Genomic DNA, 25,372 nt, shown 5'->3' on the forward strand with positions numbered 1-25,372 from the left:
GATAGGACACATTATAGCTTTTTATGATCGGTCCCAAAGGTAACAGATAAAGGGAAAATAACAGAGGCCCCATAACCGAGCCCTGCGGTACTCCACAAGACAGTGGAGAGGTAACAGACACAAAATCACCCACAGAGACATTGAAACTTCTGTCACTGAGGTAAGATGTAAACCAGTCTAACGCTATGCCAGTTATGCCCACCCAATCACGTAGCCTCTTAATCAGGATGTCATGGTCTACAGCAGCGGTTCCCAAACTTTTTAGGCCACGCACCCCCTTCTACATCCCGACCGTGTTCACGCACCCCCAACCCCCCCCCCCCCCACACACACACACCTTAAAAAAAAAAAAGTAACAGAGCCGCATAAAAATCGGACGAATGAGAGAACAGTTTGCTCGCGCGTGGCGTTTGTTTACAAGATAAAAAACACAAAAACTCTTCCTGCACCGTGCCTTCGAAAAGGTAACGGACGTAACGTTACGAAGGTAACGGACGTAACGTTGCGAAGGTAACGGACGATGGCCACATCTGTAGGCTCGTCTACTTGCAGAGAGTAAAACTCACTCTTCTTCACGCGACCGACTAATGTAGCCAGGATGTCTTCGGACAAAGCATCGATGCGCGCGACAGTGTTGTTGGACACCGGGATCACGTCCAACTTTTTCGCTTCTCTCTCTCCAATCATACATTCCACCATCTCTTTAACATTTTTCCCTCTCCACCACCGCCTCTCCTCCCTATTACGCGGTCAGAATACCACAACACGCCGCCTGTCTCCAGCAGCAACGCGCTCATCCACGCACGGGAACAACACCGAGTTGTAATATATACCTCCATAACACCCCGCCACTCTCGGCTCATACCTCCCCAGCAACGAGGCACATCACCCGGTCACAATACCTCCAGAATGTCCCCCGGGTGAAATCCGGGACTTGGTTTTATGGTTCCGAGTGGCGGGCGCTCACCCGTTGGCGCTGGGACGCGAGGTCTCCAGCCGCCCCCGCCGTGAGGCACCCGATCGTCAGGTCTGTCAGCCCTCGGAACAGGCCGCGGGTCAATAACTTGTGCGTGGCGGGGTAGAGGCGAGGCAGATCACAGAAAAATAATAAAGACTAGAGTATGGCAAAGATATGTTGATGAGAAACGTATTTGTACGTCAAACACAAACGTAATCAGGGAGAAAATACGTTCGTGGTAAAACGTAATTGAGAATGCATTTTAGTTTTGGGGGAACGTAATTTTTAGGAGACAGGACTGTACCGCCATTACATTTTTCCTCTCGCGCACCCCCTAGAGGCAGCTCGCGCACCCCCAGGGGTGCGCGCACCCCACTTTGGGAATCCCTGGTCTACAGTGTCAAATGCAGAACTGAGGTCCAGAAGAACTAACACAGAGCAGTCACCTGCATCAGCACACATGAGAATGTCATTTGAAACCCTCAGGAGAGCGGTTTCAGTAGAGTGTTGCTTACGAAACCCAGACTGGAACTTGTCGTACATATTGTGCCTCTCCAGTGCAGCAGTAAGTTGTTTGGCCACCACTTTCTCTAACATTTTGGACAGGAAAGGCAGTTTTGATATGGGCCTGTAGTTCATGGGCAAAGCTGGATCTAAGTTAGGTTTCTTTAATATGGGCTGGATAGTGGCATGTTTGAAATAGGAAGGGACAATTCCTGTAGACAATGAGGAATTGACAATAGATGTTACTGCAGGGCCAATAGTTAGCAGAACGTTCTTAAATAGAGAGGATGGAATTATATCCAGAGGGCAAGATGATGGCTTTGTTTTGTTAATTAAGTCCATCAGGTCTTGAAGGCTGATAGGCTGGAAAGAGCCCATAACAGCAGGAGATTGCGAGGAGCTACAAGTAGCCGAATAGATCCCAGGCCGAATGCCAGACCTAATACCTGTTACCTTATCATTAAAATAGATCAGGAATTTGTTGCAATCGTCAACAGAATAGCATGGTACAGTGGAGACAGGTGGTGAAACAATTCCTCTAATTGTGTCAAACAGAATCTTGGGATTTTTCTTTGAAGAAGAGATTAGGTTGGCAAAATAAGCAGTTCTAGCTTCCTTTACTGTGGTATTAAAAGAAACTCTTAGGTCTTTGAGATATAAACGATGCACTTCTAGCCCAGTAGCTTTCCAGAGCCGCTCTGCCCTGCGACACTTCTGTCTCACGCTGCACACAGCTTCTGTCATCCACGGAGTAGTGTTATAGGCAGCCCTGGTCCTTTCCTTAAGAGGTGCCACTTTATCCAGCAAAGTGGTGCAATGTTCATTAAATGACTGTATCAAGTGTTCAACATCATTGAGATTTGTGTAAAAGTCACAGCAGAAGTGCATAGAGAACTGATCAGCTGTACTCTGAGTAATAATGCGTGAGTGGAATGTTTGTTTCAGACACAAGGGGTCAGCATTGACAGAAAGATCAAAGAAAATACATTTATGGTCACTGATCAATAGGTCCTCACAACGGGTATTATCAATATCAAGACCCAGAGAAAACACAAGGTCCAAGGTGTGACCACCCCTGTGAGTGGCGCCAGAAACATGTTGCGTGAAATTAAAAGATTCAGTAATATTGAGAAACTCAGTAGCTATACAGTCTGTGGTATCATTGACATGCAGATTAAAATCACCAACCAGAAGCACTTTGTCTAGCTTGATAATAGAGGTCAAAAAGTCTGTGAATTCTGATAAAAACTGACCTGCAGGACCTGGAGGTCGGTAAATTAAAAAACAGTAAAACGGCTTTTGCCGGCCCACTTTAGTCAGCTGTAGTTCAAAAGTAGCATAGGATTCTGTGCTCCCCAAGTGGCAGGAAAACTGATTCTTCCAGACCACGGCGAGGCCTCCACCGCGGCCTGTCAGACGCGGTGTCCCAACATAAGAACAGTCCACAGGGCAGAGTTCATTGAAATGGATGCATTCCATATTCCGTTGCCAGGTCTCGGTCAGAAATAAAAAAGCCAAATTATGACTTGTGAACAAGTCATTTAAAATGTGAGCCTTGTTTGTTATAGAGCGTGCATTAATCAGACACATTTTGATGGGGGAAGACACTGTGTCGTCATCAGCACAGGAAGCTTTGGGGGTATGTGCAACATGACGGATCACTCGTGCAGCACCTCGAAACCGACCATAACTAGGGCGTGAGCGCGAGTCTGTGATTCTCACGGGAATGCTCATGGGTCGTGGAGTGGAAGTTACGTTAGAGGCTGGAGATCCTCCATGCCGTCAGGGGGAGCTGGTGTTGCTTGTAGGGGATGAATGCGGCTGATGAATGATCGTAGAGGAAGAGTGACAGCGGACAGGGGATCCAGGTGTAAACAGTCAATCATGTGAATGGGAGTGAACAGCATACTGTAAATTAGCCGCTAGCAGGCGGCTACCCAGCTTGTTAAAATGAATACCATCCTTCTTAAAAGCGGAAGAGCGGCCCCAAAACAGATTAAAATTGTCAATGAAGCTCACGTTGTTGGTCCTGCAGGCGGCCTGGAGCCAGGTGTGGAGGCTGAGGACTCTGCTGAACCGCTGTGATCCACGGCCGAGTGTTGGACTTGGACCACTGATAAAAACAGACAGTCCACAGCTGTTTAAAAAGCTTAAAAGATTTGTAAAATCCATCTTGGTCAACTCGGACTGGTGGAGGGCTGTATCGTTGATTCCCACATGAACGATAATTCGCCAAATGGAAGACGGGAGGGCGCGCATCAGGCCAGGCAGTGTCAGCAGGATGTCTGGAGCCGTTGCTCCGGGGAAACAGTGTGTCTCCGCGTTGAAGAAACGGGTGTTCCTGATTATTGAGTCCCCGACTATCAGCGTCGTCGGGGCGAAGAGGGGACGAGGCGGCAACACTGCGCGTGCAATACGCGTGGATGGAGGCGAGGATTCAACCAGTGGTGGCGGAGAAGACAAGCAAGGACTGAGAGAACGGGCGACCGAAGCTCGCCGCGGTGCTGGTGTAAAGCACGGTATGGAGCGGCGTGTCCTGGGGCGAGAGGAGGGCTCAGGAATGACTGGCGTAGGGATGTCGGTGGACCCGGGGCTGTGGGTCCCCCGAGGCGGCAGCTGGGATGATGTAGGAAGCTGGGAGTCCGTAGTCAGAGGAGGGAACTCGTGCAGGGCAAGGGCGTCAAATCCATTCTTCAGCTGGACATCGAAGCCATGGGGTGTAGGAGATGTGCGTCTCCCTCTCCGGCTGCCGCGAGCACAGACCAGGGACCAGGGCTCGTGATGTGATGGAGTAGAGCTGACCAGGGCTTTGGGCTTAGCTCCGAGCCGTAGCCAGGAGGCCTCAGGAGCTGCGACCGGAGGAGGGGCCGCGGCAGCAGGACTGGAAGCGATGGACTCATGCACGCGGTCGCTGGCTGTGTCAGTCTGTGATGGACCGAAAATGATGGTGTCCATGAGGCTCTCGGCATAGTGGATCCTGTAGAGCGTGGATATTCTTCCCTCCAACTCTGTGATTTTATCCACCAGGCGGGCGCAGCTGACACAGTCGGATGGAGGGGTGAGTGAAGCCATAGCAGATCAATGCAAAAACAGTTCTAGTTATAAAAAAGTTCTAAAAAACTTCTAGTACGTGTTGGCTGACATCGTACTATTAGTAGATCAATTAAAACTAGAAAAAAGAGGGTGAAACAGACACTACGCACAAGTGAGCTGGATCAGGTGACAGGCAAATTGGAGGGAAAACAGCAGCACAGCGTCAGCAACTCGTCACTTCCTCTCTGTCAACGAATGGGTCAATAAGCCATTCAAATGTTTCATGCTCTTCTGGGGTTACCCTGATGAACTATGTGCCACTGCAAGCTTTGTTTCTATATATTTTCATTGAAACCTCTACCGGCTGATTTCAATTTGGTGAAATAATCAGATTGAAATCGTCTGGTAAAATCATCATGTAATCATCAAACTAGTCATATTTGTTGATTGTGATGTTGGACGGTTGGTCTTTTTGTCTGTCAACAATACACTTTGTAATGTTCTGGCTCCAAGATAACCCGCTCGTGCCAAAGTACTTAAAAGCAACTCTCCAAACCCTTTTGAACTTAATGGCCAAGTCAGCATTAAAATAACTTGACACTCTCATGTTCCCCTGATAATCTCTGTCCATTTAGGTCATCAAATGACTTTTCTCCAAACAACATCCGAACCATCAGCTGCGTACACAATATAATATAAACAACTAAATGAACGATGTAATCAGGTGTCCGTGGTCTCATTTGTCTTGAATGTCTCGTTGGGAGGTCAGCTGTCAGCCTGCAGGTGTTAACAGCTCTGTATACCTTGGAGTTTGTATTTGCACACATGGTGTGATGGACTGTTAAATAAGTAGGGCGTACACCTTTGTCGAGAAGTTTTCCAACATGAAAAAGTGAATGTGAAATATCTGTGTGTCGCCTTAAATAGACAGTTTGACAGCATCTTACATGAAATAAGGCAAATGAGTTGCATGGTCATCCTGTGGCCTTTCATTCAATCCCAGTCTTCCATCAAAATGTCCACTTACACAAAATACATTCCTTAATGGTAGAGACAGATTGCCCTGACATTTGGTGAGCACATTTATGCTCTCAAATCAAAGTTTGATCGATGTTCCTACCCCCAGCAATCATCATGAATTCTGGGGAGTTCCCCAAATAAAGCAGACACATTTTGATTCTCCTGCATGGTTTCTGGGGACAGGTGAGGATCTCAGATGGACTAGGTATGTAGGAAGGAAGCACGTAGGAATAGAACTGCTGCTCCTTTGCATTGAAAGGAGCAAGTTGAGGTAGTTTGTGCATTTGATCAGGAAGCTTAAGGACCAATCTGAGGAGGTATTCCAGACACATCCAATCTCGTCACCACTATCCTACTGAGCCAAGACCTCCTTTTCCTCGTGCTGCTCGTTGTTTACAGTCCAATTAGCAGCTTGAGATGCGAGACTGGAATTGACTGACCGGATTCAAAAGGTAATATTGAAATTGAGTCGAGACAGATGGCCCAGCAGGTTAATGGTGCATTCGTGTGCTCCTATTTCCGGAGTCGGGAAGTCATTCTTCTGACTTCTGTGTATTCATGAGCTTGAAGTTGTCATGTGGAAACGACATGTATACTCCAAAAAATGTGAAATTCTAATTGCTCAGAGCTTTTAAATGACACAATGATCCCTTTTCCAGTTGCGTGACAACAAAGAGCAAAGGAAAGTGAACTGATCAGGTCAACCATGAGATATGATCGGAGTGTCATGGAGAAACTGCAGACGTATTTGCTAAGAGTAACAAAACTTGAAAGGTTTTCTTTACTGACAAAAGAAATTCCTTCATCTTTTAATGTCTTTGAGGGTCGTTACGGCCAGGTTTGAATTTTTTGATATGGGCAAGCCATCTGCGGACCCTGCTGGAGTGCGGTGATGCTGCCACTGTGTAATATTAGCGAGACCATAGTGGACGGGTCGATGGCAGGAGAGTGGAGTTATCCTCGAAGGCGATGGAGGAGGAGAACTGTGGCTACGGTGATGGCCTGTCCGTGAATTGCCGAATATGAAGCAGGTGGCACGCTTGAGGAGTGGTGCTGCTCCTACAATTCTGCTATGTAAAGAAAAGGCTTTCATTTTGCTTTATCGGGGAAAATGAAATGTTAGTGCCGAAGAATGATCATCTGCAGACATGATGGCACATGGTACTTCATCCCCACTGCAGACGAATATAAAATCACATGGAAGTACACAATCTCCTGCTACACAGAGATGTTCCATAGGAACTCAGATATAGTGTTGCACTGACCTGAAGCCCAGCTGTCTACACACTACCTGGGCGTTGAGCTCAGTCCAGTTGTCGTCACACACAGTGCCCCATTCTCCCTGGTGGTAAATCTCCACGCGGCCCTCCCAGTGACTGTCTGCTCCCATCAGACGAACTGCACCGTCTGCTGCCACACAGGGGAAACACTTATACTTTATTCCATTACATACTCATGTGAGTGCATAAGAAATCTTGTATATTGGTGTCTCCATTAGCTCAGTTAGGATCACAGTATGCCTGGGAGGATTAGGGTATCTAGAAGTGCTGAGTCAAATGAAACTCAACTTGCTATAGCTTCGTTTCACTACCCACACAAAAAGCTAGTGGGAGTCTCAGGCAATACTCCTCTGTAGTGTAGTGGCACGACATGGAAGGGCCAACTCCTGGGGTCAACGCGCAGCCGTCTACCGACAGCGAAAGGACATCTTGTACACATTTTAGATGGAGAAGACAACTGGTTTGAAAGAGGAGGGAAGGAGGCCATCTACTGCTGCATTTACACTGCATGGTACGACACGGCTCTACTCAACTCCACTCACTCTTGTTTGGTTTTCTTTCAGCAAAAGCTAGTAGCTGTTACCTGGTAGGTGTTTTGGTAACATCACTTGCGGAACACCGGACTGGGTATCGGAACTCCGTATTAAACGGGCCCCAGTGGTAAATTATTAAAGACCGGAGTATTGATAAGCTTCAGAAATCTCATTTATTTCATTGATTTCTTAGATTTGATTTCTGTAAGATATTGATGACTTCATAGAGTTACTTTGCTGTTGTAAACATTACTCTTGCTGCTCTAGAAACAATATTTAGTTGTAATTAAAATGTAAATAAATTAATAATAATAATAACAATACATTTATGTTGTATATCGCTTTAAAAAGGTACTCAAAGGCACATTACATTTCGAAGGAAAGCAAAATGTCCGATATCCTTTAACTCAACGCTTCACAGTGATATCTGTTGTCAGAGGATTCCTGCTCAAATAACCAGTGGAAATGTTGCTGTTTCTATCCTTTTGTTTCTCTTGGCATATCATATTGGTTTAGCAACTGGTCAGTTGCTTCCTACAGAATTGATTACAGTGTCGTTGGCTCTGACCTGTGTATGGGTTGCAAGACACCCCTGCGTCCTCCATGTGGTCACAGTTGTGTTGCTCCCAGATGTTATGAGGACACTCCTCCAGAGAGAGTTCATTGCCTGAACACTGAACCCCATCCAGGAAGATGGGACCAACACCCTGGCCGAAGTGGGCCCATGTCCATGCCTTGGCCACGCCCCTGTTGGTCAGGACAAATAAACGAAACACCACCTTTTAGGTGTACAGTAGCACGAGGTCAATTCCACACAAAAACATATATGTTTATATTGATAAAATCAGGTGAATGCTATTATGTGGGCTATATGCAGTTCATAATACTGTTGCTCACACTGTATGTTCCTGCACCTGGTGTTTGTGACGTTATCAGGGCTTGCACGTCATGCGGTTGGGCCCCACAAGTGGTTGCGGCACTTGGTCCATTAATATGAGTTATGTGTTTATATTTAATTACAATTCCTCCTTGGCAGTGAAGAGTTTGGTTTATGGAGTTTTGCTGGTTGCTCTCGTTGTCTCTTACTTCTTCACAGTAAATTTTGATAGCCTTGGTGGCGACTGCGGCTAAGTGGAGAGCAGGGCCCTCCTTCAATCAGAGGATCGGCGGTTCGATCCCCAGCATCAATGTGTCCTTGAGCAAGACACTTAACCCTAGCTGTGCCTACGGTGTATGAATGTGATAGAATCTGAATTGTAAGTCGCTTTGGATAAAAGCATCTGCTAAATGATTGTAACGTAATGATCATACACCATGTGGTGTTCCTTTGCTCATAGCGATTCTATTCATCTGTTTGTACACTGATCTCTGATGATCTGACAGAAAGTCGGTCACAATATATTGATAAATTAAGTTAATGACTGTCCCTTGTTTCTGTCGGCAGGTAGACTGTCTACATGCCTGTTACCTCAAAATCAGAATCAGTTTTATTGGCCAGGTATGAGTCTACCTGGAATTTGACTCTCTATCTTGATGCTCTCATTGTACATACATAGAAATGCAGCTAAAGACACGTCACACACTGTACAAAAACACTTCTCTTCAGTATTCATTTCGACTTCAAAACTGAAAGGGTTTAGCGCAGAAGAGATGCCAATCGTTTGATCCTGACTCTTCTTCATTGTCAAGCAGTAGCACAGCAGTTGTTTCATACCCCAGGCCCAACTGTCGGCACACCACCTCAGCATCAGTGTCATCCCACCGGTCATCACAAATGGTTCCCCACTGGCTATCACGGTACACCTCGACACGGCCCTCAAAGTCCTCCAGGCCTCCCACCAGCCTCAGGGGGATGCCAGTACCTGACAAACAAAAGATGAAGCAACAACCTCAGACACTGGGTGTCTGCAGTAGTGGGCATGTGCTCTTAGACCTGTGTGCCCCTCAGCCGTGCATTTTAGTCAGCAAAACAAAATCACTATCCGAATAATACTTGTGACTTTCTTCACAGGCCCCATAGAGGCCCATGTTCCAGCTCTGCTGTCTAATGTATTTTATCTGTGTGTATGATTGTGTACTGGGCTGCCTCAAAAGCTTTTAAATGCAACAGAAATGTGACATGGTGACACAGTTCTTCACAGATCCCTCAAAATCAATCCAGCAAGTCACTGGTTGCTCGTTCATCTGTTCTCTCCCTTTCAAACGTTGGTTTTCTGACCCTTAAACACTGAAGTCTTGGATTGTGGGTCCCTCAAGTGATCAGCTTGTCTTTCATCTGTACTTTCAGGGATGACCTCCAGTCTGTCTGGATTCTACTTACTCAGCTGACTGGGGGGCTTGTTCTGCTGTTGTGGTTGCCCTGATGGCAACCAAAGGCCAAGAATTGGTAACCAATTTCTCAAAATGGTTGCCAATGCCAACCTGGCAGCTGTTGCCGTCGGGCCCTGAACTGAGATGAAGCAACCACAGCCAACAAAAGCCACTCACTTCTGTAAAGTGATTGGTTACTTTGCGTTATAATTGAGGTCTTAAAACTATTTTGAAAGAAGACAAGATCCCAGCACTGTGTTGTTATGTGGCCAACAGTGTCATGTATCCAGCATTATGTGTGAAAATGATCCACAGTACATTTGTTGTTATCTATCAGTAATGTGTTTGTTTATATAATCTGAGATGACACCCTGGTCTCACCTTCAGGCTCAGCACAAAGCACCCCTGCCTCGTTGCCATGGTTGCAATCGCTGGTCACAAAATTCCTGCTCCGGCACTCAAGTAGGGAATTCTCATTTCCACGGCAACCCAGACGCTCATAGTGGAAGACAGAACCCGGGCCGAAGTAAGAATGATGCAGGGCTGTCCCGATCTCACTGCATGAACAGCAGATACAGAGACATGAAGGCTACTTATACTCACAGAGAACATCATGCAAGGGCAATGGAAATGTCACATGGAAGACAGATTTCTAAGTATTTCAATGAGGAGCTACTCTGTCCACTCATACTAAGCTCGATGCAATTGGAGCATTGCTCCCAAGCTCTATACTACATCCTCAATGGTGTAATCCCCTTCTGTTTATTTAGTTTCCAGCCTGGGGTGGGGTCAGGCAATGAGGCTTTGACGGATGGCCTACTGTGTTGTCTTGTTCAGCGTCGGTTCATATACTTCTATTCTCCTTGCCTCTCTACTAAGAAGGAAACTGCTGCATAGCTATACATATGACCATGCCATTTGTATAGCATAAAAGTAGTTTCATATGAGGATTCAGGAAAGAGTGGGTGATGGGTCAAGGAAAGGTATGAAATGGGGTCAATTGCACAGGATGAATGATGCCATTCGAGGGGGGTCGACTCAGCTTCCTGCTTCATCATCCCCCCAGGGTACAAATCATGAAGCAATAAATGAAGCATATGTCGTTTATAGTAGTATTTTAAACAATAAAGCCCAACTAAACTGAACCATTCCTATTACTTCCGAACTCCCCAAAGTAGAGGCAGTGAGTCAAACTAAAACTGCAACAAAACAGAAAAAGTCAGATTGGTTGTAGCTTTGTCAGCAGTGAATTCATTGTTGTTCATAATCATGGGTTCAACTAGTTGTCTCCACATGGGTATTGTCATGAGAAACATGTCTGGCTCAGTGAGACTGCCCTCACCCCAGTCCGAGCTGTCTGCATATGACGCTGGCATCACGGTCGGTCCAGTGTGTGTCACATACTGCCCCCCACTGGCCATTCAGATAGACCTCCAGACGCCCGCTGTTGCCTGATGACCCCGCTGCCAATCTGGCTGCACCTGCAAATGACACACAATTAAACCTGTTACAATTCATGAAGAAGAAAATAAAGATACCTTTGATAATGAGTGCATAGCAGCGGTTTGTGTCTGTCCTGCTGTGGCGGAGCTGGAACACAATTTAGCCAAGAGGAAAGTGTGGGCTATAGCTCTTACTGTAAAACATTAAATCCAAGTTGCAGCAGGAGTAGCTGTTGATAAAGGTATATTAAATATAAACATAGTGTTCAAAATATGAGAGAGAACCGTAAGTTACAAAAAGTGCAGAAAAAGTCAGCCTTCTGTTTGAATATATTCTTCACACCCATTCCCAAATGTAGGAGGTAATGGGTAGTGAAACGTTTTGGCTGAAGCTTGCCGGGAAGCTAAGTTGATTTGTCTTCACCCAGCCAGTTACAGCAATCTTCGGCAATACAGCTGTGACATCAGCAGGTTCCTGTCCTTTCTCCAGTTGCCTGTCAGCAATCTTTAGTGGTAGTCCTGGTCCAACACCCCCAACCAGCAGCTCCACATGCCCTCCTGCACCAGTGGAGGCTGTGCCAACCCAGCCTTTTGTGGCAAGCAGTATCATGGCCATGTGCATTTGGCCTTGCCCCTTTGATGGACCACAGGCTCCATACCAGGTGGCAACCTCTAGTTCTGAATAATGAAGCCAATGCAGAAGTGTCTTAGACCAGTGGTTCTCAACTGGTCTGGCTGCGGGACCCACCATCACCCCTTAATGACAAGCCGGGACCCACTACCCAAATTATATATATATATATATATATATATATATATATATATATATATATAAAAATTGGGTATATCTATATTCAAGAAGTCTAGTAGTAGTAACGTCTCTGTGTAGTAAACAACTGTCAAATCAAATAAAGAAAGTACACATCAATTATATTTTAACAAATATTAATCTCATTTTTCAAATTGAACTGGATGCATTATAAATACATAGAAATACATGAATACATGTTCTTCTCATTTCAAGTAAAATAACGGCTGGATTAAAAAATAAATTACATAACGAAATTCAATTTAGAAAAATTATTTTCACTGAATTGCCCTGCAGCTTTAAATTCAGTTAATTCAGGGTGAAGTGAAAAAGCCACAATATTGTATTTTTCTCATCATCTAAAAAGAGAAATTAGTGTTTGAAGAATTCACCTCTATGAGTCTGTCCAGTCAGAGTCGAATGACTCTGGTCTCTCTGGACATTTCTCTCTTTTGGAGATCGTTCTATGATTTGACTTTCACATCTCACACTTCAACAGTCCTGCTCTGTCTCTGTATCCTCGTCTCTCCCTGTGTGTCACGGTGTTTGTACATCTCACTCAAGTCAGGAAACTTCTCAGAATACTCATATATATTCACGTGATGTGATTCACAACACATTGGTCGGTGTTTTTCCTGCACCGCTGAACAAGTCCCGTAAATGCTGGAATAATTCCGCTGCATAAAAAAAATGCCTTTTTTTAATTTTTTTATCACTGCCTTATGAGTGTGTTTTTGACGCACTGCAAAATCACGTCCAACGCACTGCAAAATCGCGTCCAACGCGCCGCCAGTCGTGTTCACACCATACGCCGCAAAATCTAGTAGCGCCGGAGAGGGGGCGTGGTTTATCGTCCTGGAAGCCGTTCACCTGGCCGCCATTTCTTTCCGCTGTCAACCGTGAAAGGAATAAGGACAATTGCTGCTTTGTACGTGTTGTGGAAGTCCCTCAAACATCGGAATGCCAAACGCCGTCATGTCTGGTTCATAATATTGTTCAGAGGAGCTCCGTGGATTGTATCGAGCTGTATTCACTGTCTAGCAAGCCACCGGTCGCTGTTTACTACAGCTGTAGGAACACAAAATAAACTGATTTGGCTGTGATTCAATGGCAATAAACCGACAAAAAGGGACTCCGAAATAACTACGTAATGATGCCGATTTGTACTTGTCTTCTCCGACAAAAAGGGACTCCGAAATAACTACGTAATGATGCCGATTTGTAGGTTACTGGTCTTCTCAATGGAGCTCTGATGGATCGGTGCTAGGCTATGCTAACATCGTAGCAGCTCCACCAGCACTCAATAACGTCACGTAGACGTAAATACGGCAGCGTCTATTCATTGTTTGTACCATATGGTTTACACACACACACATTTATACACATAGTTTGGTCCGGTCTCTATTGATATGAGGTATCGTAGAGCTCTGGGTGAACACAGACGGCTACAGGATTTATTTCCTGATTCAACAACGGCAGGAAGCCAGTGATGACAGGGGGAGCAACTCAACGCTGATAGGCTATCGCGCCACAGCGTCACGCGATTATTTCTCAGAAGTTGAAAAATTTCAACTCGCGCGTTGGCGATTTTGCGGCATCCAACGCGTCCACCGTGTCCACCGCACTGCAATAACGCGTCCAACGCGCCGCGCCATCGCAAAATCGCGGCGCGCCAGTCTCATCGCGTCTGTGCATAGACTTTGTATGTATTCTCGACGTGCGTCAAAAAATCAACGCGACCGGTGTGAACGCAGCATTAGACCTACCTACCTTGTGATTGAAAGGTCTGGGAGTCATCCATGTTTTCGTCTTACAACTTTGTGTTTTTAATTCATGAAAGTTAATTGTAACATTTTGGTTGCTTAAAAATGTCTTGTTCGGTTGTACTTAGCACCACCCTCTCGTGTCACATCTGAATGCAAAAAAACAAGATGGCAACAGCCAAAGACCAAGATGGCAATGGCCAATCAAAGGCTTCATAGTTCATAAACCAATGGGTGGCATTACGGGGACTATGTCCACTTCATATATACCAACACATTCTCACTCCCAACTTGTCAAATATCGCCGCTTCGTCAGTGCCCCTTGACATCGAAGATTGAGGTACTTGGTACGCTTCTAGCGTTATTTTTCACTGTGCCGAGATAGCGTGTCAATACACATTGTGCCCTTTCAAAATAAACTTCTGCCTTCACAGGTTTAGGCAACAAAATCACTTGGTTAGGTTAAGTAAAAGAGTGTGGTCAATGTTAACTTACTTTCTAGCGACTCGAGTAACTAACGATACTAACAACTCAAGTGACTAACTACTTTTGACAAAATGACAAAGTTTACTTTGGGTTTCGCACTGGACACAAACACCAGTCCCCTAGACAAAAGTCCTGTGTTTGTTTGACCCATCCTACACCCCTCCCTAAGCAGACTCTTGTGCACTTAATACTACGTCACATGTTTTTACTGTCTACTACTGCTGCGGGAGGGTTTACATTCGAGTTAGTTGAAAGGCCAGCATACAACTGCTAAAGGGGGCCTTTTTGCATTGATTCCCATTGGCAAGGAGCACTGACCACATCGGTATTTGACGAGTTGGGACAGAGAAAGGGTTGTTACAGTCAATACACCATACACACAAACCCCTAGCTCACATTGGGCTCCGCCCTGTCACTAACCACAGCATGGGGCCCACTTACTAGAGGGCTCCAACTGTGCTTATAGAACATAGGTTACGATATCATAAACTTTGTTCAAAGTCACACAGGCTAAGAAGTGCCCAAGATCCATCTCACGGTCAAGGAGTCGTTCCCGGTCCAACGACAGAAAATGAGGACCTCGAGGATCATTCATCTGCGGATCTTGCTGTTGTTGGGGATAATACAAATCTTTATAGTCATGTTTTACTCGTCGGCCCTGATCCTGACCGACGAGTAAATGGACTTGTACTATATGGTAAATTGACTACTTGTATAGCATCATTCACCTATTCACACCCATTCATACACTGATATCAGGGGCTACCACGCAAGGTGCCACCTGCCGATCAGGACTAACTAACACCATTCACACCACATACACCGGAGCACATACACCGGATGCACTGGAGGAGCTGGGGATCGAACCGTCGATCTCCTGATTGGAAGACGATCCACTCGAACTGTGAGCCACATCTTGCCTTTGTCATAACTACGGCCGCCACAGCAAAAAAGTAGAGAACTAAACTGGGCAGAGCCACGGCTTAATCCTTTAGGGGTTAAAAAGTTAATGCCATTTTACCTGGGTCATAAAGGAGCACAGGGACATGTAGGTGTATCAAGCCCAGAGGGGGTATCAGGTGCAACACAACCGACACACACCCAACCTTTTCACCAGTCCTGTGTCGTTCCAGCGATCACAGAAATGTCCAAGATAGAACCTTATGAACGGACAGGGCATCGACCATGATCGTTTACACGCCACTGACATTTCTACGCTGCTTGTAAATTGTGCGCAGACCACAGTTGGAGGGTCTCTTCCTGCCTGCCTATAGGCTTGGGCATTCACAAAGCCATCCTTCCAGTCATTTTTGGAATAGGGCTTTACCAGCCACACCATCACAGAAGCACCTGAACAGCTATTCAGTGTGTCTGATGGGGCAGTGCCTCCAGAGAGTAGTGTTCCAGAGGCTCAAACGGACCCTGTACCAAGGCCTTGAGCACCAATAGCTGTTCCCACCGCGGGGAGGGGGCACGCATCTCCGGGCATTGCCTTCCAACTCCCTGCATTAACTGTTTTTTGAGAGGGATGCAAAAGGCTGGTCTGTCGCCAAAACCCTTTTGGCAAGAAGACCCTCTTGGCTGCTTCATACACTTAAATAGTAGCATGACACAGCCCTCTATCCGCCACCACAACACTGCACAAAAGACAAAATAGACCCAACTGCACAATCTAGCCACCTTTCCTTGCAACAGCACTGGAACTCTGACCACTTGTAACGGGCAATGGTGGAATGGTGGGTGCTGCTCTAGCTGCCAAGGATGGTCTGCAAAACCTGTGCAGACAGACGAGCACCCCTCAGCCTGTCCCCCTCAGAAGCCAAGTCTGGAGAGGATGGGCAGCGCTCCTATTTCCAACGCCTTCTGTGACATAACCCCACAGATTTGGGGGATGGACCAGGGCTGGGGCGCCATTATCAGTGATGTGGGTCCCAGCCATATAAGGGAAGATTCCACAGCGTCTGGAAACATTACACGCCCCCGCGGCTGCTGCAACACACTGAATCCGATTATTCATTTTGCAGATGCTACGGTTGCGATTCTACGGTCGCAAAGTAATGTTCATGGTAGGCATCGGTGGGAAACTGATGTACCGTATACCGATGAGATATTGTCATCATCATGTCATCCGCAGACGGAGTTCGGTGTCTCAGCAAGGATGACCGGAGGCAGCGGTGGAACGTTGGCAGCTGGGGTGGGGACCTCAACCGAGTCGATCTCAAGTTCTGGCTCACTCAAATCTCAAATCAAAGTGTCGGAAATGATCTCACCACCGCTGCTGGGTTTGAATCTTGGGCAGTGCTCAGCAGATCGGGCAGGCTAGTGGCTGCTGAACCATTGAATTCAATTTCATTTTTTTGTATAGCCCAAATATCACAAATTTGACTTGGGTATATGCACCAATGAAGCACAATATCAGCTGACATTTTAAGAGCCTTAAAAACCTCTTGAACACGACAGCCCCCTTTAAAGGGGGCTAGAGGGGGCTAGCGTGGTGGTGTACTTGTGTACAATTCACTTTTGTGATACGAATAAAAAAAATAAAGAAAATAAAAATAAATACCTGTGTAACAAAGAGATTCTGGGCGAAACAACCACGGGAGCCATTTTACACACTGCAAAACACAATTATACATGAACTAAGCTTATATCTAGAAGAATACTACAAGTTTTACCACAAAACCACGTTTTTCTGGGCAAAAAACTGCAGTATAACATATACACAATTTTACAGATATCAGCACATCTCACAAGTGTTACCTGTATTATACAATCAAAAAATTATTAAAATAGACCTTGTAGTTGCAGAAATACACTCTCTTTAGTATGGGTATGCAATTGTCGAGCAGAGGCCTAAAAATAGGGGCAGTGTTCAAGAGGTTGGTGGGTCCTGCTGTTACCTGATCTTGAGGCCCTATCTTGAAGAGGTTCCCTGTGTCAATATCAAGTTGAAAGTTCTAAACTAATTCCTGATATGCTGCATATTCCAAAATTAAGGTTTAATGATATAATATAGGAATCAAATGAACACACAATTAGTCATACAATCACAACAATCTGGAGCCGGTTAGCATTTTAACTTTGAAACCTGTACATACTGCACAGAATGGGATGAACAGGTGCTTAACACAATGTTTGTGGTTGTTGTGGGCCCACAAGCAAGTTAACACTACTATTAGTGGAAGGAAAAGTAAATGGTGACAACCATCAATCTGTCTGTCCATACTTCCATCTGACTGCCCATCCATCCATCCATCCATCCAACTGTCCATTAATTCATCTGTTCATCTATCCACTCAGCCGTCGATAAATTCATCAGTTCATCCATCCACCTGTCTGTATTCATCCATCCGTCCATTCATCCTTCCATACATACAGTATGCCCTTCCATTCACCCATCCATCCATTCATGTCCTTCCAACCATTTATCCATACATCCTTTCATATGCCCTTTCATTCATCCGTCCATTCATATGTTCTTTCCACCATTCATCCATCCATCCTCAGATACCCTTAGCTCACCCTGATGGCAGTCGCAGTAGGCCCAGCCGATGGCACCGGAGCTCTGCCTGATGAAGCACCAGGGGTTGACCTCTCGGTCTGGGTTTCGGCAGAAGCTGTGGTCCCCCAGGCCTCGGCCCGGGTACTGCCGCATGTAGTCTGGGAAGTCTGTCCACTTCAGGCAGGCAGAGCCTGAGTCCGTGTGGGAAACGGAGCCGTTATAGTAGCCCAGTTCTGTAAATCCTTCTGAACAGGAGAGGTGAACTGCAGACACAGACCATCACTCGGTCAATCATACACTATTCAATAACATGACATTAATATTAACAAAACAATAAGTTTCAAGATTTAGGAAAAAATACACAGACAAGACCAAATCTAGTTGGATGCATACAGACCAATTTTCTTTCACTGCAGCATTTCATCCCTCAAAGAGTGGGACCCAATGTTGGTGCTTGTTTTGTCCGTCCAACACCTTGGTTCAGAGCACAATTTGGATTTTGAGGTGTAATGTATTTTACAGCCTCTTGGCCACTAGTGAAGCTTAATAATATTAGTGTAAATCATGATATCAAAAAACTAGTCTTTACGGTGTGTCCGACCATGCCGGTGTGGGGGAGGGGAGACTGATTCGACTCTAATCTCTAATGATTCTACTAACAGCTCTGTATTCCCTGTAGAGGTTATGTGTCGTGTGCGTAATGTTTGGGGTCTGAGTAGTTATGTTCTCTTTTTCCCCACCTTTATTTCCTCAGTGTAGATTTGTGCTGTTAGTTGAGTTTGTTCTGTTCAAATCTTTGATTTGGCACCAACTGTGGATCCTTTCTACTATTTTCACTACAGTAAGTATTGTAAATACAATATATCAGTATTAAGAACCCTAAAAGGTACTTTACCGTAAAATAAAGCACTGCATTAAACAACAAAAGCCTAATGCAGTGCTTTAGGCTGTAACAACATATAAAACATATGAGGAGCTTATAACATATGATACACTGTTAAATTAGCCAACTGTATATAAAGTAGTTTAAGATGAGCTCCACCTCTAACAGCTGCTTAAAATGCTGCTCACGCCCGAGCCACACGACCTGCGTAAGCGGCGGCTGACGGCTGCTCACACGACAGTGTTGCAGCAGCTACCAGTCCTTATTCCCCTTTAATAATGGCCAGAATGTTTCATTTAACCTCATTATAAATGTCATAAAAACACTTTCCTGCTACACTCTGGCCCTGTCAGTAAAACAATGAAATGCAATACTTTTACTTGTAACAGAGAACTTTTAAATTGTGGTATTGTTACTTTCACTTAAGTCAAGGATCGGAGTGCATCTTTTATTTGTACCTCTCTGTTTCACTGGCATATGAATGGTCAGAGGTGATCATTGGTTTAACACTGGAAAAACATTTTGAACAGTACCATAGCTGAATTAAATGCTAACCTGCTCAAATGATCACTGCTTTTTAACTCCACTAGCATCTTTATTTTTGCCACAGTAGGATCCTCATTTGCTGACTTCCTGTTGTCAGTGGGATTAAAAGACGTTTTCAAACCCCTCCTCGGGTTATGGGATCCTGGAGCGACAGCTAAAAACAAGTTCTATGAGGCTAGAGTACATTTCAAACTTCACACATTCATCTGGTGGGCAGATGGTGGTTCAACAAGACAATACAGAAATGCAGGGAAGACACTTACTAGCAACCAGAAGTACCGCCAACTATGAGACTACATCCTGGGCAGACGCTATGAGACTAGGCCACGCACACACGCACACACACACACACACACACACACACACACACACACGCACAAGAACAACCCTGATGCACATGTAGATTCTTGTAGATTGCAACACAGCTGCCATGCATAAAATACTCAACAGTCAACTCATCCATTTTCCAGCGGGAGTATCTGACAGGCATGAAGTCAGTGAGGCTTTGTTCTATTAGTGTTGAGGCCTTGTTGCCATAAGTCACGAAGCATGAAAATTAGGTAATCTACATGGACTCCCTCTGCTTTAACTCTGACCGTGAGCCATAGGCACAGGATTGATACACAGGCTGCTGCTGGTGGTGGGGGTGGAGCAGTACAGGGTACTGGTTTATTGTATACAGACATGCTGTGACTGGAGGGGAGAGAGCAGAGACCTGAGACAGGGAGGGCTGGAGAGAACAGACAGAAGGAGCATAAAGGCTACACTGTCGGCTGCAAACTTCATTAGACTGTCTGCTGAGGGTGAAGAGAATCAGTAACTATGGCGTAACTGAAGATGGGCAGGATAAGAACAGAAACAAGACACTATGACGCTCTTCATACCCATCTAGAGCTTTAGAAAACATTGTGCACAATCTCTCATCCTGTGTCTACTACATTCACAGGTGTGTCTAAATGCATGTGCAGTACCTATACAGATTATTCATCCTCACCTTGGATTTTTTTCAGCATTCAATCACTGTGGATGGTTTTATTACTGGACACTGATTAACAGGAGAAAAAACCTTTTAACGTCAAAGTGAAAGCAGATCTCTACAAGCTGATCCAAAAGGTGCTCAATACGGAATTCACAGCATCTATTGCCTCCACACGGCTCTCAACATGGCGATGGCTGAAACTGAGCTGACAGTGTCAACAGGGGGAACCGGAGAATGGGCGCTACATTACAGCTGTAACCGCCGCGTGAGAGCAGTGCAGAGCGGTGGCTGTGAGCTAACCAGTGGGGCACGCTCACATGCACTAACATGCACTAAAAGGCACGCTCACGTGCACTAACATTTACGGGCGACTATGTGAACAAAGAGAGTAGAAGCTCTGATAACAACACACACAGAGGGAGAGAGACTTCACTCTCTGCTCAGGTAGACATTACTCATCTATATCTTTACAGAGATGATAGTTGTTGATGAGATATTAATGATCTGAATATGATATTGACTGCCTTTAATTAATCCAGATCTAAAATACAAATACACAAATATATATAAATTATTCCTGAGATATCGCCTTCACGAGAATTGGATGGTGTGAACTTTGATCATCAAATTATTATCAATTCATCCTCGAGTTCAAGTGGACGTTTGAAAAAATGTGAAGAAATTCCCTCAAGGAGTTCCTAATATATGGCATTCAGTAGAATTACTGGAGTGCATGCAAACATGTGCTTTGGAGAAACATTCTTGACAACAGGTAGTAATGATACTTGCCTGCACTCTGCACAACATCCAAGTGTCCACCTTCAGTGACCTGTGAACATTTAAAAAAACTAAAATCATTGAACAAGTACAGAGTTTCCTTCACGAGAAGTGAAGAAGTGATCAAGCCACAGACATATGTTACTGTGTGGCAAACTACAAATCTTTTACACTGTTTTCATGCAACGCACCCAACTTTCATCGTAGGTACTGAGGACTTTGGAGCCCATAAGAGAATTCCCTTGTTGTTCAATTTGTTAAAGAACTGACTTTACCAGCGTTTCCTCAACAACATTTATAAGCCAGTTTGTGTCAGCCGTGTATTAGGAGATTATGTGTCCTTCACAATGCTGAGCCCCGTGTCCTGAACACCCCCACTCGTTACCAAACAATATACCTGCACATATGACAAAGACAAAACAGCTGTGGAGAAGGAGTTTAACATCTCTGCCAGGCGTTAGATGATGTGCTTGTGTGTGTGTGCGTGTGTATCTGTCTGTCTGTCCACGGCTAATCTCGCATACTACTGGACCCATCAGCCTGATATTGTTTGTGCTCATTTATGACTGTACGTTCAAGACCTCTCCTGGTTGCGGTGAATCACACTTTTTGAAGAAACATATTTCATAACTGTTTTCTCCTCTTCACTGGCCGGTTTGGGGCTGCACGAAGATCAACATCTGCTTCAGTAGCAAAAGGCATTTCTGTCAATGCAATCTACTGAGGGCACCTTTCTAGTGTTTATCTATATTTAGGCCTATTTTTGCAAATTATGTTTGGTACATACGAAGCACACAGATGGTCAGGTGGTAAGGTGATGATGCTGCTCGAGCAGTTTGAGACGTTTCTATACATGTTGTATTTAATTGTTGACATGTTTTGACACATGTCTTGGTGTGACCACTTGATTCCAAAGGGCCAGACATTGTTGTTAATAACACTGCAGCCAAAGGGAGTGGAGTCTGATTGAGGAGAGTATTCCGTGTTCAAGGTGCAATGAAACGAGATCAACTCATCATTAGTATCATTCAATCATTCAATATCAAATTGGACAGTTTTCCTTTAACATTTAAATCTAGAATCATGTTTTCAGTATCTTGCTCAAATTAAAGCTATTTGGTAATGTACTTTAGAAACATTTATTTTGTTAATATTTGTTAAAATAATCTTTAAATCCCAACAGCAATCATTAAATCAAATGCTCTGACAAAAAAATAACAAAATCCTAATACCTATATACCAGCAGGTCTAACTGCCTGTCAAATTCTGCCCATGAACACATCCCGTCACAGGAGTCCGTCTTAACAGCTGTGAGACTAACAGTCGCCATGTTGGTTGTTTACATTCATCATGATAATATTTGGGGAGTGGCTGTGGAGGGAGGTCTGGGGAGGCCAACAATGTGGACATTGATATGCATTTTACATTAGATGAATTCACAAAAGTATGTGTATCCTCCAACAACAATTCATACCAATCATTCAATATTGATTTTGTTATATTACGAGTGTTTTTCAACGTCCACCAATACGAGCGATGTGCAAGCCCCTACAGTGTTTAGGGAACAGACAGGTGGACAGGCAGGTAGACGGGTAGACAGGTAGGTAGACTGGTAAGTGGAAGGCAGGTACAGGCAGGTAGACAGGCAGGTAGGCAGGTAGACAGGTAGACAGGTAGACGGGCAGGTAGACAGGCAGGTAGCTGTCCAATCGTTCCATTCAGGCTGAATGAAATGATTGGACGGCTTATCACAGTCCAGCCACAGATACCAGATTGTTTTCATTTTTTTTGTCAGAGGATTTGATCAATTGATTGCAGGATGTCATGAAAATGGATGACAAAAATATCAAAAATGTTTTCGAAGATGATTTCCAACCCCACCTCTACATTTGGATTTGATTGGTTTGGGAGTTTAGAGGGAACAATGGGCTGAAGTCCATCTGAAACACTTAAACCTGCGTCACCTAAAAGAGCTGTTGAACTGTGGTGTTCAATAATGTGATATGAATCAAAACGTGGGTAGACTTTGACCTGCTGATAATATGAAGCAAGCAGAGGAGACCAACCACCAATGAAACAACAAACAGACAGCAGCACTTGGACATGTGTCGTACTTATCATAGTGCACGTGTATGTTTTGGGTTGTGTTCAGAGCGCTCAGTTTAAATGATCTCAATGATTCCACCGAGACCTCAGCTTGACTTAAAGTGCGCATTAGTTTACGTACACAGACTATCTTTTTTATTTATTTGATCTCATGTTCTACGGTGGGATGTTGCCTTGTTGATGTTATTTCAAGGAAATTCTCCAATTCAAAGAATCTCAAAGTGCCTCAGATGATTATATTTCCCTGTCATTAGAAGGCAACCGAAGTTAATTCCAGGAAACTTCCTCAATCGTGAGGAGATGACAAAGTCCTAGAATAAAGCCGGGTCCGGGCTCACCGACAGATCGTAAACAACACACAGGCCCGCTTACCTCTGCAGACACGCACAGGGTGAGGAGCAGACAGCAGCGGGACACGGACCCGGTCCATCCTGCTGTAGGAACCATCTCCTCCACGCCCTCCACAGACACCTTCACCGGCTTCCCCCGCCTCCTGAGAAGTGCTCCCCTCCGACACATCGCTAGTTGATGGGTAAACACATTCAGAGACACCGGCTATGGTCCGCTCCGGTCTGAACTCACGTCCAGACATCCAACCCGCTCTGAAGCTAAAAATTACGCGCTGTTGGCGAGGAAAGACTCTCTCTCTCTCTCTCTCTCTCTCTCTCTCTCTCTCTCTCTCTCTCTCTCTCTCTCTCTCTCTCTCTCTCTCTCTCTCTCTCTCTCTCTCTCTCTCTGTGTGTGTGTGTGTCTCTCTGTCGGTGTGAGCGTGTGTGTGTCTCTCTGTCGGTGTGAGCGTGTGTGTGTCTCTCTCTCTCTTTTTCTCACACACGCGCGCCGCTGAGAGGTTGTATCTTTTTTAGATCGGCAGTGTGGTGACGCCCTCATACTCAGCTCGCATGTCAACGACTGCCAGTGGAGCCTCTGTAAATAATGTATCTTTACAATAATGCTTATAACAGCCTTGAGGTGCCAGATATATGACACAGCCAGCTATAGATAACATGAGAATACAGAGAAGCCCTGTGGTGCTTGAAAAGCCCAGAAAGAGCAGAGCTCTCAACAGAAAGGGGAGAAGGAGTTCAAGTTGTGACTGAGAAACCCCAAGAGACTCAAAGCTGCTGAGCATGTGGGCTAACCACTGGGACCAGGACTCATCCAAGCACATCCAAACACATTCAAACCTCTCATTACGTGGATGAATCTGATCCATTTAAACTGGAACTGACACCTGTTACTCTTAAAGTAAGGTAGACAGGCAGGTAGGAAGACAGGTAGGTAGGTGGGCAGGTAGGTATCGACAGGTAGGTGGGCAGACAGGTAGGTATGTAGGTAGACAGGTAGGATGACAGGCAGGTGGGAAGACAGGCAGGTACACAGACAGGTATGTAGGTAGACAGGCAGGTAAGATCTGAACCCTTGCTCCAAACAATTAGGCAGCATTTCACCTCCACTTCTGGGTCCCTGCTAAATGTACAGTCATCAGTTATGCACAGAACAAAAGAGGGGACAGGAGTTAGCAGTGAGCTATAGCAACTCGCATTCAGCCAGCACTAAACCTCTGGAGCGCTGGATCTACATGTGTAACGGCAGCAATGGACAGTTTGCTGATCTGGTGGGAAGTCGGGGGGGGGGGCGACCAGGACCAGACCCTAGTTGCTGACCGGGTAGCACCTTTAAAGTACTGAAGAGTACATACTAACTGCCACTGCTCCTTCAGGACATGCTGGCCTTTAAAAACCTGTTAGATATCTCATCAGGGTGTGGTCTTCATTTGATAAAGTCATGTTTTGTCTGGAGCGGTTAGACTCAAATCTCGGTTTTCAAAGGCACTCTACTAAGTAGTTATTTGCATTTTGGATGATAGTGACGATCTGACACCCGGGAAACACTAGAGGCTCTGAAATCAACAGCAGTGGAAGTCAACATCCTGTCACTGTAACACGGACCACAGACTGAGATAAGCAGGGCGAGTCCACGAGCTCTCTCACATCAGAGAGGCCTGATCGGCTGGATTTTAACGGGCACATTTGTTTTTTCTGGCAATCTCTCACAAACACAGAGGATCCTAGAGCTTGATCCTCGATCGTATCATCAAACCTCTCCAGTGGGCCTCTTGGGGCAGAGGCCTCAGAAGCCTCTGGACTCAGGAGTCGGATGTCAAAGATTGCGGCATTTTCTCAGATCAACAAAAACAGAAAGCACCTCCAGGCACTGGGGTGGTTTTCAAAGGCACTCTACTGAGTAGTGATTTGCATTTTGGATGGTGTGTACAAAGCCGTTTATGAACAAGAGAATGTGCAATGTCAACACTGAGCTGCAGCTAAAATGTAGAGTTATTAGGGATTGAGTGCTGTCTTGTGCAGCTCAGTATGTCAACATCTGCACTGTCACCTCACAGCAAGAGGGGCCGGGGTTCGATCCCCGATCCGGGCGGTCCTT

The 25,372-nt window shown here is 45.3% G+C and overlaps 1 protein-coding gene across 2 annotated transcripts in view; it reads right to left on the minus strand.

Annotated features, from left to right (window-relative positions):
* Window positions 1-23,612, minus strand: part of LOC306785419 (neurotrypsin) — a 40,492-nt gene extending 16,880 nt beyond the window's left edge. For both annotated transcript variants that reach the window (XM_079279786.1, XM_079279787.1), the window contains exons 1-8: window positions 23,303-23,612; window positions 20,837-20,876; window positions 17,660-17,902; window positions 10,981-11,119; window positions 10,020-10,195; window positions 9,043-9,190; window positions 7,897-8,075; window positions 6,781-6,922 (exon numbers count right to left, since the gene is read on the minus strand). In XM_079279786.1, coding sequence (XP_079135912.1) covers window positions 6,781-6,922; window positions 7,897-8,075; window positions 9,043-9,190; window positions 10,020-10,195; window positions 10,981-11,119; window positions 17,660-17,902; window positions 20,837-20,876; window positions 23,303-23,449 — 1,214 coding nt within the window. In that variant the 5' untranslated portion in view covers window positions 23,450-23,612. The remainder of the gene's footprint in view (window positions 1-6,780; window positions 6,923-7,896; window positions 8,076-9,042; window positions 9,191-10,019; window positions 10,196-10,980; window positions 11,120-17,659; window positions 17,903-20,836; window positions 20,877-23,302) is intronic.
* Between the last annotated feature and the right edge of the window lie 1,760 nt (window positions 23,613-25,372).

Source organism: Melanostigma gelatinosum, assembly GCF_949748355.1.
Source record: "Melanostigma gelatinosum genome assembly, chromosome: 12".
Lineage (NCBI taxonomy): Eukaryota > Metazoa > Chordata > Actinopteri > Perciformes > Zoarcidae > Melanostigma > Melanostigma gelatinosum.